Here is an 18,033-nt window from a genome sequence, read left to right as displayed (position 1 = left end):
TTACCACATTTTTACGTATTTAGCACCTAGTATTGGACACACCACCTGTTCTTTAATTTCCTGCCACCACAGATAATGGTGCATTGAACATTGGTAGACTTGGTGCTTAGAGACCCTTGTGAGAACATCTTTTGGGGTATATACCTGGGAACAGAATTGATGGGTCCTAAGATATGCATGCCTAAGAGTACCATATCACTATCCAGAGTAGCTGAACTAGTGTCCTCTCTACCAGCAATAACTGAGAGTTCCTATGTTTCCACATCCCTGGTAACACTTGGCATTAACTTTCTAATTTTTGCCAATTTATAAGGTGTACAATGATATTTCTCTGTTGTTTTAGTGGGCATTTATTGATCTAGCAATGGTTTTTTAGTTTCTCTTCTTGTGTTTTGGTTTCCTTCTATAAATTGAAAAATGGAAGAAAAAATGTGTACATTCACATAGAAAATATCTTAGGGATGTGAAGATGATGTTAATTTGAAAGAAAAAAATACATCTTTTCAGTATCCAAGGAATTTCTTCATGTGCCCTTTCTAATTTAAGATTTTTCTTGAATTTATCAGCCTGTGAGACATCCATCATATCATTTGACTGTCTTGATTGGCAGTACACTTATTTGCTCCCTTTGAATAGAATTAATTCATATAATTTTCTTAGAAAGTTACCAACTGCTCACATAAAGCAAAAAAATCTCTCAGTGCTTATTTGGTGCTGATTCTTTAGGGCTTGATTCCTTATACTTTTGTTTACCTTGTCAACCTTGGACATGCAGTCATATATCTTGCTTATGCCACATAATCCTTTACCCAGACCCTTCATTGTCTTTTGCTTGGGCAGTTTACATAGTGAACGTTTATATATCTGGTTTCATTCTGTTCCAGTGTGTCTTTTATACCTATTGCCAGATATATCTTCTTGCCATGTGACTGTGTTATTATGTGACTAGATGTGACTTGCTTATTTAATCAAAATCTTTCAGTCCCCTTCCCTTATATATAAAGCAAAAGCTGAGATTCATTAGTTCTACTCTCAATGACCTTCACATCTGCTTCTACCTACCTTTCCCGCCTCACTCACTGTGCTTGCTGTTTTCCACTTCACCCAAACACAGTTCACCAAACATGCACTCTGGGTGCCTGAACCTGTTTCTCTGCTTATTCCCTCCTCCTAATTGGCTTGTCCTACTAGCTCTTTCTAGTATAGCATGTTAAGAGTCTTTTTTCCTGTAACTTCAGTACAGTCCTCCGGTACCCCATGCCTCGGGATTACTATTTCCTCTAAACTTTATCACTTACTTTCTCTAGGTCCTTCTTTTGTTGCTTAATGTATTTCCATTTTAGATGGAAATATACTAAGCACCAAATAGATGTCCTGTTTCTTACAATGTAGGTTCTTTTGTGCAGATACTGTATCTCACACCCTTCTCTAACTACTTTCCTATGTTAGTTAGAGAATGATATGCCAAATACTTCCTTGCACTTCCATAGCAACACAAATCAAGACTTGTCAGTTTTTATATATGAGAAACATTGCCTAATAGTTTTAACCTTTCTTTTTTTTTGTCACACACACATCCACAGTATGCTAGGGAAACCTTCAACTTCCTTCCTACCCACCCACTACCCCCTAAAAGTAGTATGTCAGGCCACTTCATGATTAAGTGTGGTTATACTGAATTGCCCTTACCCCCCACGATCCACTTCAGCACAGAACTGGTAGCAGAGAGTTTGGAAATGAGGGATGGTTGCCTTCCTGGCACTTACTCCTTTTTTTTTCCTATTGTTTCTTATTGAGGGAGTGACACACAACAATAGCCACATGTAAAACAAATGCAATACGTATCTTATTGGCTAGGTAAGCGCTTGCTTGATACCCAGTGCAGAGCTCTGGTGAAAGCTTGAGCCAGGACACCTCAGTGAAATATTGAGACCCCAAATCTTTATTTGTTTTACCCCACAAACCAGAGGTTAAGGTGTTACTGTTGCTGTGAAAGGAAATACCAATCCAAAGTATACATCTGCTTTGCCAGAAGGAGAGGAGTGAGACATTATGAGAATGTACATTTTCCCCCAATGCCTTGTGCTAAATTGACGTAAACTGCCCCATATTCTAGTTGCCTGGGCTCCTAGGGAAGAAAGATCATAAAGAAATAACTCAGCTTTCTCCTCCGGAGGTGACAGAAAAGGCTTTGGCTTTTTTATCCATCAACAAGGTGGAAGAGGTCTAAAGGAAGTTTAAAAAAATGCTTATGTGGGCTTCCCTGGTGGCGCAGTGGTTGAGAGTCCGCCTGCCGATGCAGGGGACCACGGGTTCGTGCCCCGGTCCGGGAGGATCCCACATGCCGCGGAGCCGCTGGGCCCGTGGGCCATGGCCGCTGAACCTGTGCTCCGCAACGGGAGAGGCCACAGCAGCGAGAGGCCCGCGTACCGCAAAAAAAAAAAAAAAAAAAAAGCTCATGGAGCCTAATTTTTGCCTTTAAGGCATAGTAATGGAAGTACTTTGGTAAAATAGGGCCAGATATATGCCTCTGATCTGATTAGATTATCTACTCTTACTCGCTTGGGGAGGAATAGAATATAGAGACAGACATAGAAGCTTCTTAGATAGAATTCCCAGGCAAGGGAAAAATCAGTCCCCTGGAGGCTGAGATAGATGCATGGCAGGTGGATAGCGACAAGTCCTCTTCTCACTTAATAGGTTAATATGTTGGCAAAGCAGCATAATACGTCACATTCCAGGATAATTCATTTAATATAAAACCTGTTTTGCCCTAGCTAAATTTTTTATTATGAATTCTTAAAACTAATCTGAGATTTCTATACTAAAGTCATACCCTAAGGGGGAAAACATGTGCAGTTGACCCTTGAACAACATGGGTTTGAACTGTACAGGTCACTTATATGCAGATTTTTTCTATAGTAAATACTACAGTACTACACGATCTGCAGTTGGTCTGCACATGTGGAATTGAGGAGATGGAGGGCTGACTGTAAGTTATATGCAGCTTTTCGACTGGGGCCCTGCGTTGTTCAGGGGTCACTTATGTTGAAATTACATTGTAGTACCTTGGAGATCCTGATCCGCAGTCCAGTCAGTAATTCCAAGATTTGATGTTCCTCTTCTGAACAGATTGCTGTTTCCCTAACGGTGTTCCAGGTAGGGTTTTTTTGTGTGTGTTTAGGAATGTGATATGAAAAACCATGTGTACTTTTAAACCTTAAAACAATATAGGGAGGTTCACTCTGAGGTGTGCAGAAATTGAAACCATCTGAAGAAATAGAGAACCCATATCTCTCATTTTGTTTGCTGCGGGGTGTGGTAATGGATGAAATTACCTGATTTATTACTACCCTTTCTTCTATTTTTGCCAAACTTGTATAGCTGAATTTAAGTAAGTTGCAATATTGTTGCATTCTCTCCACTTTTTTCCACCCTTTCAGTAAGGAGCTGTATTTGAAACATTTGAAAAATAATTTGTAAGAAAACCTGTATAAGAATGTATAAAGGGCAAGTGAGGTTGAGGATAATCCAGAAGGGCAGATGATCCAAACTCTCTTCTTGACATTGAGTAATGTTTCAACTTCAAGGAAATAACATTTTGATAAATAAATGTAGCTATGTTATTAAGACTTCACTTAGAGAGGCTATCTGTAATGCTGTCCATTTTTTCCTTTCCTCTCATGTGTACTGAGTTAAATAGAAATTAAAAATAAGATACTCATAATGTGCTGAATTGTCCAGGAAAAATTGAACATTCACTGTTTAGATTTATACATGTGTATACATGCATTATTTAAGACAAAAAGAACCTTAAAATACTTTAAAAAATCTCAAGAGTTGATATTAACAGATACTGACATAATTATAACATCGGATCACATTAACAGCTTTGGCAGACACACCTCATTCTTTGTGCCAATGATATCCTTTGTCAGCAGAAAGGAAAGAATATTGACTTATCAAAAGATGAATAGATTTGCTTACTCAGTGTAAATTCCAACTGTCGATATTCCTTTTGATTTATTTTTCAAATGTTTATACAGGTTCTTACTGAGAAGGGAAGGGTAGAAAAATATGCAGATAACTTTGAGGAATTATAACCTGAGGTAGGACTAGGACAAAGATAGATTTTTAAATGAAATAATTCATCTTGATACAAAACATCATATAAAAGTCATTTATATGCTAGCAATGAACAATTAGAAATTGAAATTTTTAAAAAGTACTGTTTACAGTAACACCAAAAAACACAAACTACTTTGGTTAAATCTAACAAAATTACATAGAATCTGTATGCTGAAAACTACAATTTGCCAACAAAAGAAGTCAAAGGAAACCTAAATGAAGATCTATTATAGGTTTATGGACCAGAAGACTCAGTATTTTTAATATACTAATTCTCTATATAGATTCATTACATTCCCAGTTAAAATCCCAGCAGGCTTTTTTGGAGATAAATGAGTTTTTTCCAAAAATTTTTATGGAAAGGGAAAGGAATGGCCAGAAGAATTTTGAAAATGTACACCAAAGTTGAATTTAAGACTTATTGTAAATCCACAATAATCAAAACAATTTATATTGGTTACAGAATAGGCACATAAATCAGTGGAACAGAGTATAGAATCCAAGAAAAATGCAAAGGAAATTCCATGTAGAAAGAATAGTTTGTTCAACAAATGTTGCTGCCATAATTGGATGTCTACTTGCAAAAAAATCCTCCCACCACAGACAAAAATTAACTCAAAATGGATCATTGATCTAAATGAAGAAAATTTAAATATAAAAGACTTTTAGAAGAAAACATAGGAGAAAATCTTTGTGTTTTTTGGATTAGGCAGGTTGTTCTTAGATACAATACAAAAAGCATGCTCCACTAAGGAAAAAAGTAAGAAAGTGGACTTCATAAAAAGTAAAAACTCTACACAAAAGACACTTAAACGAATGAAGAGACAAGCCACAGTCTGGGAATAAGTATTTGGAAAATATTTATCTGACAAAAAACTTAGGATTTTTAAAGAATAGGAAAACCAACAATTCAACAACAACAAAAAATGGGTAAAAGACTTGAACAGGCATTTCACTAAAGAAGTTGTACCGATAACAGATAAACACATGAGAATTGAGGTACTGGATTTGTCATCGTGGGCTGAAAAGGGTGGGGAGCAACCAGAACTCTCATAAATTGCTGCCAGAAACCCCACTCCTAGGTATCTACATGCAAGAGATGAAGACTTTCGCTGACACAAAAATCTATTTATGAATGTATATAGTGGCTTTCTTCATAATTGCCCCAAACTGGAAACAACCTAAACGTCTTGAAGCTGCTGAATGGATAAACAAGCTATTGTTCATCTTTGGGATATCACTTAGCAGTAAAAAGCAGTGGTTTTCTGATATAAATTGTAACATGGATGAATCTTACACACATCATGCTAAGTGAAAAAAATGCAGACTCAAAGGACTACATACTGTATGATTCAATTTATATGATGTTCTGGGAAAGGCAAAACTGTAGGGACACAAAGCAGATCAACGATTGCCTAGGACTGAGGGGCCTGAGGAAATTTGCGGGGGCAGGGGCAGGTCATGATGAAATAGTTCTATAGTTTGATGGCGGTTATGGTTACATGGTATGTACTTTTGTCAAACCTCATAGAACACAAGGTCAGAAAAGGGGGGAATTGTGTATGTAAGTTACACCTTAATTTTTTAAAGTATTAACTAAATAATTCATCTTGAATCTTGACTAGTTAATTCATGCTGTTTGGTTGTTATTCAGGGATGAAAGCAATCATCTTCCTACGCAGTAATATCAGGGAAGGCATCAGAATTGATAGAGTTTTACCTGTGATATTTGGTTCATTGAGTATTCAGTAATGCTCCTTTTAAAATCCTATTTTGAAATTACAAAAGGAAACACTGTGTTTTATAACCTAAAAGACACTTCTGTAGTCTCATTTTGTATTACCTAATTGCCTGCTTAATGAAATTGTCCCTTTAATACAACTGATGGGTGAATTACTAAAAATATGGTGAGGAAATTTGCAGAGGAAGAAGTTAGGGAACTCTTTCCTTAGAGGAGGCCGAGGAAGAAAGGCCAGAGGAACTTAAAACTCTAGGGGAGAGAAGAGGTAAAAGCTGACATTGAATCCAAGTCTCACCAGGAGAATTAAGTATTTAGGATCAGAGGGAAAAGATGTAGGAAGAATAGTATTAGATGGAAAACTGGAGAATGGCAGTTTAGAAGCCATTGGTAGATAATCTCCTTAGGTGTATTATCTTAACTTTCCCAAATAATGTTGCAGGATGGAGTTTGTAGCAATTCATTGAAACATGGAAAATAATGCCTTGCACTGATTTCTTTGCTGTTAACTTCTGCTTCTCTGTTGTAAATGAGAACCTTGTAATGATAACTTAAAAAAAACCCAACCCAGATCATGTACTTTTAGTCATGTAAGATCCCTTCTTAAGGGAAAGAAACAAGCCCCTGCCCCCCACCTCAGTATTCTATATATTACCTTGCATATACTGAATGTTCAGTAATTGATTGGACATTGGCATATTTAGTAACAAAAGTTAAAAAAAAATTGTTATAATTAGTAAAACTATTGCTTTTGACCCTTTAGCTTAAAGACTATTAGTTCTAGCAGCATTTTGCCCTTCTAGTAATGTCTCTCTAAACAATATTTAATCCTTTCTTTACCTAGTGTTCTAGCTTTAGATGAGTAAGAAAAATCTCTTTATTCTTTTTTTACATTTTTAGGATTTTCAGAATTAAGCTTTAATTTTTCTTTTGGAATAAATAAAACCTAAATATAAATAGCATACAGAGTCTGTTACCTCTGTTCTTTCTTAGCCCATTTCCCTTTGAAAAAAGGGCAGAGATCAGAGCAGAAAGCTCTATTTGCTACTCACAAAAAGAGCAGTGGTGAAGTTCTTTTTTTCTTATGTTTTTCTTGTGTTTTTTAAAGTTTTCATTTCACGTTATCCAGTAAAATTGACCTTGCTTGTTGATGTACAGTTCTTTGAATTTTAACGTGTATATAGATTTGTGTCAGTGCTGCCACCATCAAGGGTAACAGTTCCATCACCTCAACAAACCCCCTCATGCGATCCCTTTATAGTCACATCCCTTTTCTGTCCTTGCCCCTTGGTGACCACTGAGTGTTCTCCATCACTATAGGTTTATCTTTTTCAGAATATCATATAAATGGAATCATGTATAACCTTTCAGACTATCTTTCAGCATCATGCCTTTGAGATTCACCCGTTTTTGCATGTATTAAGGTTTAAGTAAAAAGTGAAATTTCATTATAAAGCTATATCTTTTTTATGTCATTCTTAATTTTGTTTTTTATTGGAGTTTTCCTGAATTTGTGTGTAAAATTCTGTGGTTTTAAAACTCACATTATGTCTTAACTGCAGGTGATTTTGCAGTTCTTCTTAAAGCAGGCATGACTGTAAAGCAAGCAATTGTATACAACCTCCTCTCTGCCATGATGGCTTACATAGGCATGCTCATAGGCACAGCTGTTGGTCAGTATGCCAATAACATCACACTTTGGATCTTTGCCATCACTGCAGGCATGTTCCTCTACGTAGCCTTGGTGGATATGGTAAGACGGCTTATTTTATATTTTTGTTGTTACACTAAATCTGTAAATAGAATGCAACTTCCAAAAATGGAAGAAATCTGGATGTAGTTTGAAAGACTAATAAATATAACCCATTTTAAAGACATGTGATATCTTAAATAAAGAAAAGACATTTAGGGCTTCCCTGGTGGTGCAGTGGTTGAGAGTCCGCCTGCCGATGCAAGGGACTCGGGTTCGTGCCCCGGTCCGGGAAGATCCCACATGCCGCGGAGCGGCTGGGCCCGTGAACCATGGCCGCTGAGCCTGCGCGTCCGGAGCCTGTGCTCCGCAACGGGAGAGGCCACAACAGTGAGAGGCCTGCGTACCACACACACACACACACACACACACACACACAAAGATAAAATTACAGAATTATTATACTACTTTGAAGGTTTTGTAATATTGGGGTGTAAATGTTTTTTTGTTGTTAACAAAGTGATTCTTCGAGCTTGCTTTATAGCAAACAAGAAGGAAATACTATACCTCTTAGGTAAGCCAGTCTTCTGCAGGAAATGATGTATATTCCAAGGGATTTACATAATTTCCCTTATTTCTAACTTCAGTTTAAAGTTAATAAATCTAAACACTAACAATTAATTTTACTTTAATATCCTAAATATGTTAGGCAGTGCGTTTGCAGAACTAACAATTTGGTTACTTTCTGTTTTTAACTAGATATTGTATTCACTTTTCTTTCTGGTGGGATCTGTTAGATAGTCTCATATCAAATTATATAACCTAAATTTTTAATGACTGTTTATTATAGAAAGTTTAGAAAATAAGAAAAAATAAAAATTATTTATATTTTGTACCTAGAGGCAGCCATTTCCCCCCCCTCTCCGTAGGCCTCTAATACCTCATTTATTGTCCTCACGCTTAGCTGATGACCTTGCTTCCTATTTCATGGAGAACACCGAAGCCACCAAGACCAGCTCCAACCAGCTCTCATCACCGTTTCTACTCATTTCCCTGTATCGATGCCTGTTTAACGTCGTTCTTTTTACTATGAAGAAATGTTTATGTTCCTAGCTAGAGCCAGCTCCTTCAGACTGTTCCCTAGACCTTATCTATCCCCTCTCTCACTAACTCCCTTAAATTTCCCCCTCTTTTTCCTGCATCATTTGTTTTTCCCTCTCTGCTGGATCATTTCTATCATCGTATAAACCTCGTTACTTTTCCCATCTTAAAACGGTAGGGGAAAAGGATCTTTTTAAAATCCAGTTTCAGTTTTAGCTACCACCCTATTTATTACTCTCCTTCCCTGTTATAGCAAATCACCCGCTCTTGTTTTTTAATTCTCTTCTCTCATGAGTCTAGCTCATCAGGTTTTCTCCCTGACCGCTCTGCCATGTTACTTTGTCAGATCTACCATTGACCACGACATTATTGCTCAGTCCACTGGTCACTTACCCTGTCCATCTTCATTTCCCTTGTCCTAACAGCAGCATTTGGCTGTTGATCATTCTCTTCTCTTTGGGATGCCTCCTGGTCCGTTGGCTTCTGTACCACCACCATTTCCTGGCTCCCCACCTTTCTAGCTTTCTTAGTCTTTTGCTGGATCTTCTTCTCTTCCCTTACCTCTGAATGTTGGTGAAAGGCCTCTAAGTAATCTTACCTAGTCTCATGGCTTTAAATATTTATTGGCTGATAATTCCTAAGTTCACATCTTTAGCCCAGGCCTTTTCCTTAACTCCAGATTAGCCTGTCTACCTGCTTACCTGAATATCTAAAAGGTGTTGCCAACTTAATATGTTCAGAAACTAGCTCTTGATATTTGCCAACCCTGCTCTTTGCACCAGCACCACCTATAGAATCCCACATCTATTAATAATAACTTTATTCTTCTGGTTGTGCAGATCAAAACCCTGAGTATCATTCTTTGGCTCCCCTCTTTCTGTCCTTCCCACATCTGCTGAGGGCTCCCATCTCCTCATCACCTCCACTCCACTCTCACTCCAGCCACCATCATCTTTCTCTTTCTAACTGTTCTCCCTGCTTCTGCCCTTGCCCTGTCCACCACACTCTATATCTACAACGCACTTTGGGAGATTTTTTTGTGTGTGATCCTTGTAAGATTAGATCATGTCACTTGTGAGCTTCAGATCCCTCCATGGTTTTCCATCTCATTCAGAGTAGAAGCACAAAGTTCTTCTTTTGACCTTCAGGGTTTTTAATCCTCCTGAGCATTTCTTCTCCCTTTCCATCCCTAACTTTCCTAACCTTACCTCACCTCCTCTCCTGCTCCTCTGCGAGGCACACTGTGGCTCAGGCCCTGGTTCCTGCTGGTCACTCCTGTGGGATATCTCGCAGACATTCTCCTGGCTAGCTCCCTCACTTCTTGAGGCATCCTATCTAAAATTTCAGTCTCTGCACCGACATTTCACATCCTCTATTCCTACTTTACTTTTTTTTCCTTTGCACTTGTATCTCAATCTACTAATAACACATTAAACATTTATTGAGCTCATTGTGTGTCCCACTATGATATCAGTTCTGGGAAGGCAGGCGTTTTTGTCATATTTCATTTACTGCTGGAGATGTACTTCATAATTAGTTGAATAAAGAATGAATGAGCTAATTCTTACATTAGAGAGCTAAAAGTGTAAAAAGAACCAGAGAGTCATTACAGTAAGGATTTATAGTCTAATGAAGAAGAAAAGCAGCCATTAATTATAATTCTTTGGATACGTGTTATGATAGAGTGGTGCAACGTGTTTGTGGAACTACAGAGGGAGGCTGGCTAAAAAATTGGGTAATAAAATTAGGGAAGTTTTTCTGGAATAGGAAATTTGAGCCAAGTCTTAAAGAAGGTAAAAGAGTTCATCGGAAGCAAGAGGAAAGGGCATATAAGAAAACAGAATAATAAATAGCATCATTCTTTGACCAGTGAGTCTACTCCTGGGACTGTATTCTGAGGAAATAAAGTAAAATGATTACTGCTAATAAAACAAGCAAATAAATAAAAATAAAACCATATGAAAATGTTCTTTGCAGAGTAGTTATAATGTCACAATTGGAAAACACCTAAATATTCTAGAAGACAGGGACAGACTATCCACATATATTTTAGGGTTCATTTAGGAAATAGATAATATATCTACAGTGTCATTAATTAGGTAGTTGGTGATCGGATCGTGAGTCACACAACGTGCCATGTTAAAAAGATTAGAGCTTATCTTGTAAATTTTGGGGGACCATTAAAAGGTTTAAGCAACAATGACATCTCATTTTTATTTTACAAAGACCACTTTGGCTATAAGGGGGAAGTTTTTATTGATGTAGAGTCATTCAGTAAGATAGCAACAGTACCAGAAGTTTTAGTACCTTTAGGATACCCAGTTGGAAGCATCTGGTTTTTAGGGGGCTTTGAATAGCACCTGTTTATCAACCAATCTGGAGCATTGTTGCATGTTAACAACTGTGGTCAGAGAGGTAGGTACTGGCTGGCTCTTAGCTGTGGTTATGACAGACAACATTGGTGTTGGCATTCAGGATAGAATTGAAGCACTATGGTGCCTCTTCTTGTTGGTATGTGCACATATCTAGAGGGGATATTTCTGTGAAACATACAATGTTTATGCTTAAATATTAAGGAAAGTTAGAACTGAAAGTTTTTGTAACTATAAAAACTTGGGGAAAAACGTAATAAAATAGTCTTCTTACTAAAACCATAGGTAGGAACTGGCCAGTTTTAGTCTTAATCCAGGGGTTGGCAAGGGACAGATAGTAAATATTTAAGCTTGTGGACCATATAGTCTCTGTCACAATTATTCAGCTTTGACATTTGTAATGGTCTCTGTCACAACTACTTAATTCTGCTGGATAAGAACAGTAACCTCCATTAGCGTGCACTACTGCCTTAGACTTCTAAACAGAATAGATGACCAGCATGAAGTACTTCTTAAATAGGACCCTCAGGTGATTGTTAAATATACTGTGGCACTGTCAGAGCATGGAAGTTGGATTAATTGTACTCATTATTTAATAATGATTAAGGACGTTTCTTCCTAGGCAGGCATTATGTACTTAACGCTACATTTCTCCTCCCTAAACCCCAAAGCACCAAGCTATTGTTTGGAGTAAAGCTTAGTGTCCAATAGAGAGTAGCATATCAATGTCATCTTTCTGTAGATATTCACTGCAAACTTGAAAAAAAACAGAAAAGTGAACATGAAAATTGGAAATAGTTCTTTTGCAATTTTGATTAGGTTTGGGTGGGAAGAATTTATGCTTATAATCACATACATTGCATCTTCAGCAAATCTCATTTCCTTAGACACGTTAAAGATTTAAGTTTTATACTTTGAACTATGGATTTATTTTTTAAATTTTTTTAAATTTATATTTTGGCTGTGTTGGGTCTTCATTGCTGTGTGCAGGCTTCTCATTGCAGTGGCTTCTCTTGTTGCAGAGCACGGGCTTTAGGCGCATGGGCTTCAGTAGTTGCAGTATGTGGGCTTCAGTAGTGGCTCGCGGGCTCTAGAGCGCAGGCTCAGTAGTAGTAGCAGCGCACAGGCTTAGTTGTTCCACGGCATGTGGGATCTTCCCGGACCAGGGATCAAACCCGTGTTCCCTGCATTGGTAGGTGGATTCTTAACCACTGCGCCACCAGGGAAGTCCCTGAACTATGTCTTTTTTTTTTTTTTTTTAATAAATTTTATTTAGTTATTTTCGGCTGGATTGGGTCTTCGTTGCACGCAGGTTTTCTCTAGTTGCGGCGAGCGGGGGCTATTCTTCGTTGCAGTGCGCGGGCTTCTCATTGTGGTAGCTTCTCTTTGTTGAGGAGCACAGGCCCTAGGTGTGCGGGCTTCACTTGTTGTGGCATGCAGGCTCAGTAGTTGTAGCTAGCGGGCTCTAGAGCACAGGCTCAGTAGTTGTGGCACGCAGGTTTAGTTGCTCCGCAGCATGTGGGATCTTCCCGGACGAGGGCTCAAACCCGTGTCCTCTGCATTGGCAGGCAGATTCTTAACCACTGCACCACCAGGGAAGTCCCTGGATTATCTTTAAATGTAATATATGCTTGTGCTTTAGAAGTTGAGTTGTACTTTTCAATGTACTGTGCCTTTAAAGATATTGGAAACTTTAAAATTTTATCACTTACGAGAATAGAGTACACTGTGAAGGCAGTGTGCTTAACTTGGTAGTTCTGCTGTGTAGCCTTGATATACTATTTTCTGTGTCTGTTGTCGGAAGGAAAATAGTGGCTTTTAAGGGCATAGAGATACCAATTTTGGAATTGTCTGTTAATGTGTACCCTTGATGAAATGTGCAGTTGGAAATGAGAATTTTAGATGGAAAAGGGTGAAGAAATGATACAATTTTGAATGAAATATCCCCCAAAGGAATCTTACTTTCTCAGTGAGCTTAAGACAGATCAGTAAATGTGGGAATTGTGGTGTTCTTTTCTGAGAGTCTTATTTGCAACAGTAACTTGTCTTAATACTTTAGCATAAATGTCAGTGGACAGTAACTTTAAAAAAGTGACTAGTACATATATTATGTGCATTTGTTGGGGGATGAGGAGGGTACAGATATAGTGTTTACTTAGTACACAGCTAGAGCATAAACTTTCTTAGTGTTTGACTAAAATATGTGTTATGGTTAACATTGTTTCAATAAAATAGTTATTAGTAGTTGTGCTTTAGTCACTAGTTTTCTTATGTAGGAAAATGTAAAAAAAAAAATGAGTAAAATATTATACAAAATTGCTTTAAAATATTTTTAAAATATTTTTTAGCTTCCAGAAATGTTGCATGGTGATGGTGACAATGAAGAACATGGCTTCTGTCCAGTGGGGCAATTCATTCTTCAGAATTTAGGATTGCTGTTTGGATTTGCCATCATGCTGGTAATTGCCCTCTATGAAGACAAAATTGTGTTTGACCTCCACTTTTGACCATTCCCAGCAATCACTGCTGATTACAAGAATGTTACCATGCAGCTTTGCATCTGTTCCTTGTACTGTAAGCACATTGCTCAAAGAAAAGTCAGTGGCTTGCACTACTTACAAGTTCACAGATTTGAGCCTGACCACAAAGACCGGTGCTCAGTACTGTTTTCCCTGCATGAAGGGGTCTTTTAGAAATATAAAGCTTGTGATAAAGAAAGGAGAAAACGGGACTCTGTGAACCGATGTTGATATAGGTTTGATTAAGACTTTTAAAAAAAATAATCATATAAAACACTAAAGTAGTCTCTTTATTAGTAGAAACTTCTGTGGCTATGCAGAAATAGAAATTGAACCAAAAAAAATCCCTTAAACTTTAAAAATATTTTAAATGGACTTTGGGAAGACTTTTCTTTGTGCTGAAAATGAATTGTATTGTCCTTTAATTCAGCTCCATGTATACATGTGGTAATAGGGATCAACTTGACACAGCTTTGAATCTGCAGAAAGTAGACTGTAGCACCTAGAAGAAAGCTCAGGCTGCATTAGAATATGGATTTAGCATTGGGAAAAGCCCTTATTCTTGAATCTAGAGTTACTATTTTTGTATATATTTGCATAGGATTTAAACTTGCAGCCTAAACTACTGAAATTTGTGATTGTACATTTGTGTGAGCTTCAGTTTAATGAAAGATTCATAACGGTTCTTTTATTAATATTATACTTGGTGTTTGGGTTTGTTTTTTTTTTTTAACTTTTGTTTTTGTCTTGGGTTTTTTGGTAGGGGTAAGGGGTTGGAGCATGTGGTAAAATGTTTTTTTCCTTAAAATTGTAACCCTTTAGAAAATGTCAGTGAAATGAAGAACCCAAACGTGGTCTAAATATTCAGATTTCCTTTAGTTATTTGGGAAATTTAAGTTTTAAATGAACGCAGTGCTCTACCAGTTTGGCATTGGAACCTAGAGCACATGCTCTGGCTGGAGGTAACGTTGTAAGGCGGCAAGTTTACCGTGTCCATAATCTGTACGTGGAGTGTCAAAACGGATATGAGGATGATCTCCACTGATACCATGGCTCTCATGGTACCAGGTAACTTGGAAGATGCATTTAAGTTCAGTAACTCAGCTGAAATCACATGATCATTTTGTGCCAAGATATGCTGTTGGTGCCTGATAGGAATTAGTCTCTTCTTTTTAGGTACCCTGTTCTCCTGCCATAAATTGTGAATGATTTGTGAGAAATGCAAGCCATGTTTATCCTGAATTTTGACCTAATAATTTGTAGTATTAATCATATGCATGTAGCTCTCTGTGTGCCACATGGTCTTCATTTATGCCAGGTAAACTGTATTTGAACTACGTGCAGGCAGCTTTGTTTTAATCTGCTTGGCTACCTGTGTGGCTGCTTTAAAAATCTTATTGTTCAGATATTTAAGAGCCAGACTCGTTCCATTCCATTTGAAATGTATTCATTTAGTCCTCCTCCTTTCCCCAGTTCCTTTCCTCTTACTCCATGAACTTTAAAACAAAAAACAAAACTGAAAGCAGCACATGCATTCAGGTATTAAGAGTGTTGCCAGTATTTCTTCTTTATGCGGTAAAGCAAGGGAGCTTATTAGATGTTATTTCCTTAATTTATGCCTGAATTTGAAAAATTATTTCTGGCTTTCTCCATGGCCTCCTGTGACAAGTAGGAGTTTTATACGTAGATCACTTTCAGCACTGGGCACTGAATTAGGACAGTCCTCATCTCATTGCTTGGCCCCTCAAGCAACCCAGCTCAAAGGTGCTGATATTTTATTTAGTACTGCCAACTTGAAGTAATTCAAATATCTTGCTTTCTGAACCAAGATATATTTATAGTTCATTTTGGGGTTTTTATGCCCAAGGAGGATTCTGCATTCCAGCATTAAGTCTGCTTATTTTTAAAACTTCTTTTATGAAAAGCAACAGCTGGAATATACTCCCAGACTTAAAAAGAAATGCCTGATTTAAAGCAAATAAATAGGTTATGCTGAAGTATATAAAAGTTTTATATCCTCTCAAAACTGCTATTATCTTTATTTGCTAGATTTCTTTAAACTTTTAAGAGGGCTGTAACAGTTGCTGCTAGTGTTTTGTTTAGGGTTCCACCAGTATTTAGTTTTCACATCATCCTAATGTATAGTTTCAAGTCTTACTAGACAATCTGAATTCCACTACATTTCTCTTTGGCTCCAACATTCCCTTTAGCTTGACCAGTCTAATTTAACATGTGTTTGTTGGAGGTCATTAATGTTACTTGTACAATGCTGTCACTGTGTGACATCCATATGAATTTTGGTGTATATCACATTGCATTCAATCAGCTGTGATTATGCTTAGAAATACTATAGTAAGTAGATGCAGTGTGAATTTATTCCATTAACAGTAAGTCAGTGGCTTAAATGTGATTATGGTCCTGCAAGGTGATACTTGCTAAAATATCTAAACTTTTTTTTTGTTGTAACTGAATCATTTTTTTAAAATTTATAAAGCTGGAAATGATCAAATGCTGTTTTTTTTTCATTGTCAACAGTGGTGTGTCATTTTATGTATGTTCCTAATGCTTATGGAACGCTCCCAAAATAAAGTTATTCAGAAAGAGCAAATATACCAGTGTGTTTTGTTTAGTCTTTATGTTAGATTCCTTACACTGAAGTATGAATCATTTTAAATATAGGCTGCATTTGCACATAAATGAATTTATAATTAAGTATAACTAGTCAAATTGATTTAAACCAAATAACTTCTTTAAAAAGTAAAATATAATTAATTTCTACTCAACCATCTAACAAGAAATAGGAACAGGGAAATGATACCTTCTAATTATGAATTAAGTTGGCATAACAATGCTACACCCCGTCCGATCCAGTGCTCCTTGGGTTGGTCAGAGGGAAGAGTCATGGCAATCACAAAATTTGTAGAGTGGCCAGTGGTGGACAACGTTCCTCTCCGCTCACTTGTCTTATACAATGGGGCAGTATAACTTGGTCGTTCTGGTATATCTACCCTCTTACAAGGCTTTAGCCACATCTAGAAGAGAGCAGACAAAATTTAAGTCAAGGCTGTTGTTAAATTTACATATAATTGAACCTAATATGGAATCGTTGGCATAAAGTTTTAGTTATGTCTGCAGATTTCTATGGGCTAAATCGATTTTATCTTTGTCAGCAGTGCTGCCATTGCTCACAACATTCTTCTTTTAGAGCTCTCAGAGCTATCTTCAGAGCCAGTATATACGAAGCTAAATGAGAAAAGAGTCATTTCCACCTACTCTCTGAAAAAGCATACTATCCATTGTTTATTCATCTCCCTACCATACCTACCTGAGGATGACCTTTGGTGCTTACAATAATAAAATCAGGTATACTTTTTCAAAGGTTTATCTGCCACCACTGATACTCAAAATCATGTTGCTTTATTAAAGGCCAATCCCAAAATATTCTGAAAGGACTTTTATCAGTGATTTTAGAACGAGATCACCTCCCCATGTTACGTGGCTATTTTAAAGGGCCTATTATGTATATTGTGCTGTTTAAAACATAGTTGCCTTTATAACTACACTACAACCACATTATTCTTAGAGGGTCATTAGCCAAGTTCCTAGAATGTTAAGCATAGTTGAACCTCACCAATCTCAATAAGATTTTAGGGCAAGTTGATCTCTGAATATAAGAGTAAAGAACAAACTGTCATCAGAAAGGTGAAACAATGGTTTTAAAACTCGGAATTCCTTTTTCCAGTAGTAATAATAGCAATACTTGAGGTGATAAGTCTCAACAGCCCCACTGTTTGGAGCCCTTTTTCTGGTTTCTCAGGTTTAAGCACAAATTGTATGAAGGAGCTAATTAATAAGGGTGCTAGTCTCTCTCCCACATAACTGTGGAGATCCATAAAGCAGTTTTTCAGATATCATTAAATACAAGGACTTGCAACACTCAAGTTGGATGTATTTCAACTAAGTGGATTTTTTTAATGAGAATTTTTCTTACTAAATGACTTCCTTTTTTGGGAGAATTATCCACTTATAAAATGCTTCTATTCACCACAAACTTAAGAGTTTCCATATGAAAGAAAAAAATGGATCCAAATCAACTTCTGAAATTGCAAACATTTGCCCTTGTGACTTTCAATTTGGGTCCCATACTTGAAACTTTCTCTGCCCACAGTATCTTGGTATATATGGTAGGTTTCTTGCAATTGGCTGTCAGCTGGTCCCTCACTGTACCTGTTAGAGCCGCTCTGAAGGATTATTGCCTTTGAGTAGCTCCCAGTGTCCCACAAACAGAATTCATGTAAAATTCAGCCTATATTTTATCATTATCCCAGACCAACCCTTCACATTGTGTGAAAATCTATCTAGTCATCTTCTCATGATGCAGTAACAGAAACTTAGTATTTATATAGCTTAGTATGCCCATGCTGAAGATGGGTCCTAGAAAAAAATTTTTTTACGTGTATGGTTTTCATATAATAATCTTTTAAT

The 18,033-nt window shown here is 37.2% G+C and overlaps 2 protein-coding genes across 5 annotated transcripts in view; one reads left to right on the top strand and one right to left on the bottom strand.

Annotated features, from left to right (window-relative positions):
* Window positions 1–17,073, top strand: part of SLC39A10 (solute carrier family 39 member 10) — a 104,876-nt gene extending 87,803 nt beyond the window's left edge. For all 4 annotated transcript variants that reach the window (XM_022567290.3, XM_089915965.1, XM_089915966.1 and 1 more), the window contains 2 exons: window positions 7,429–7,619; window positions 13,378–17,073. In XM_022567290.3, coding sequence (XP_022422998.1) covers window positions 7,429–7,619; window positions 13,378–13,536 — 350 coding nt within the window. In that variant the 3' untranslated portion in view covers window positions 13,537–17,073. The remainder of the gene's footprint in view (window positions 1–7,428; window positions 7,620–13,377) is intronic.
* Window positions 13,569–18,033, bottom strand: part of DNAH7 (dynein axonemal heavy chain 7) — a 248,143-nt gene continuing 243,678 nt past the window's right edge. The window contains exon 65 of the mRNA XM_089915967.1: window positions 13,569–16,580. Coding sequence (XP_089772093.1) covers window positions 16,374–16,580 — 207 coding nt within the window. The 3' untranslated portion in view covers window positions 13,569–16,373. The remainder of the gene's footprint in view (window positions 16,581–18,033) is intronic.

Source organism: Delphinapterus leucas, chromosome 8 (assembly GCF_059928025.1).
Source record: "Delphinapterus leucas isolate spDelLeu-1000000601 "Yukka" chromosome 8, BTC_Dleu_Yukka2, whole genome shotgun sequence".
NCBI lineage: Eukaryota > Metazoa > Chordata > Mammalia > Artiodactyla > Monodontidae > Delphinapterus > Delphinapterus leucas.
This window is presented reverse-complemented; position numbering and strand designations above follow the sequence as displayed.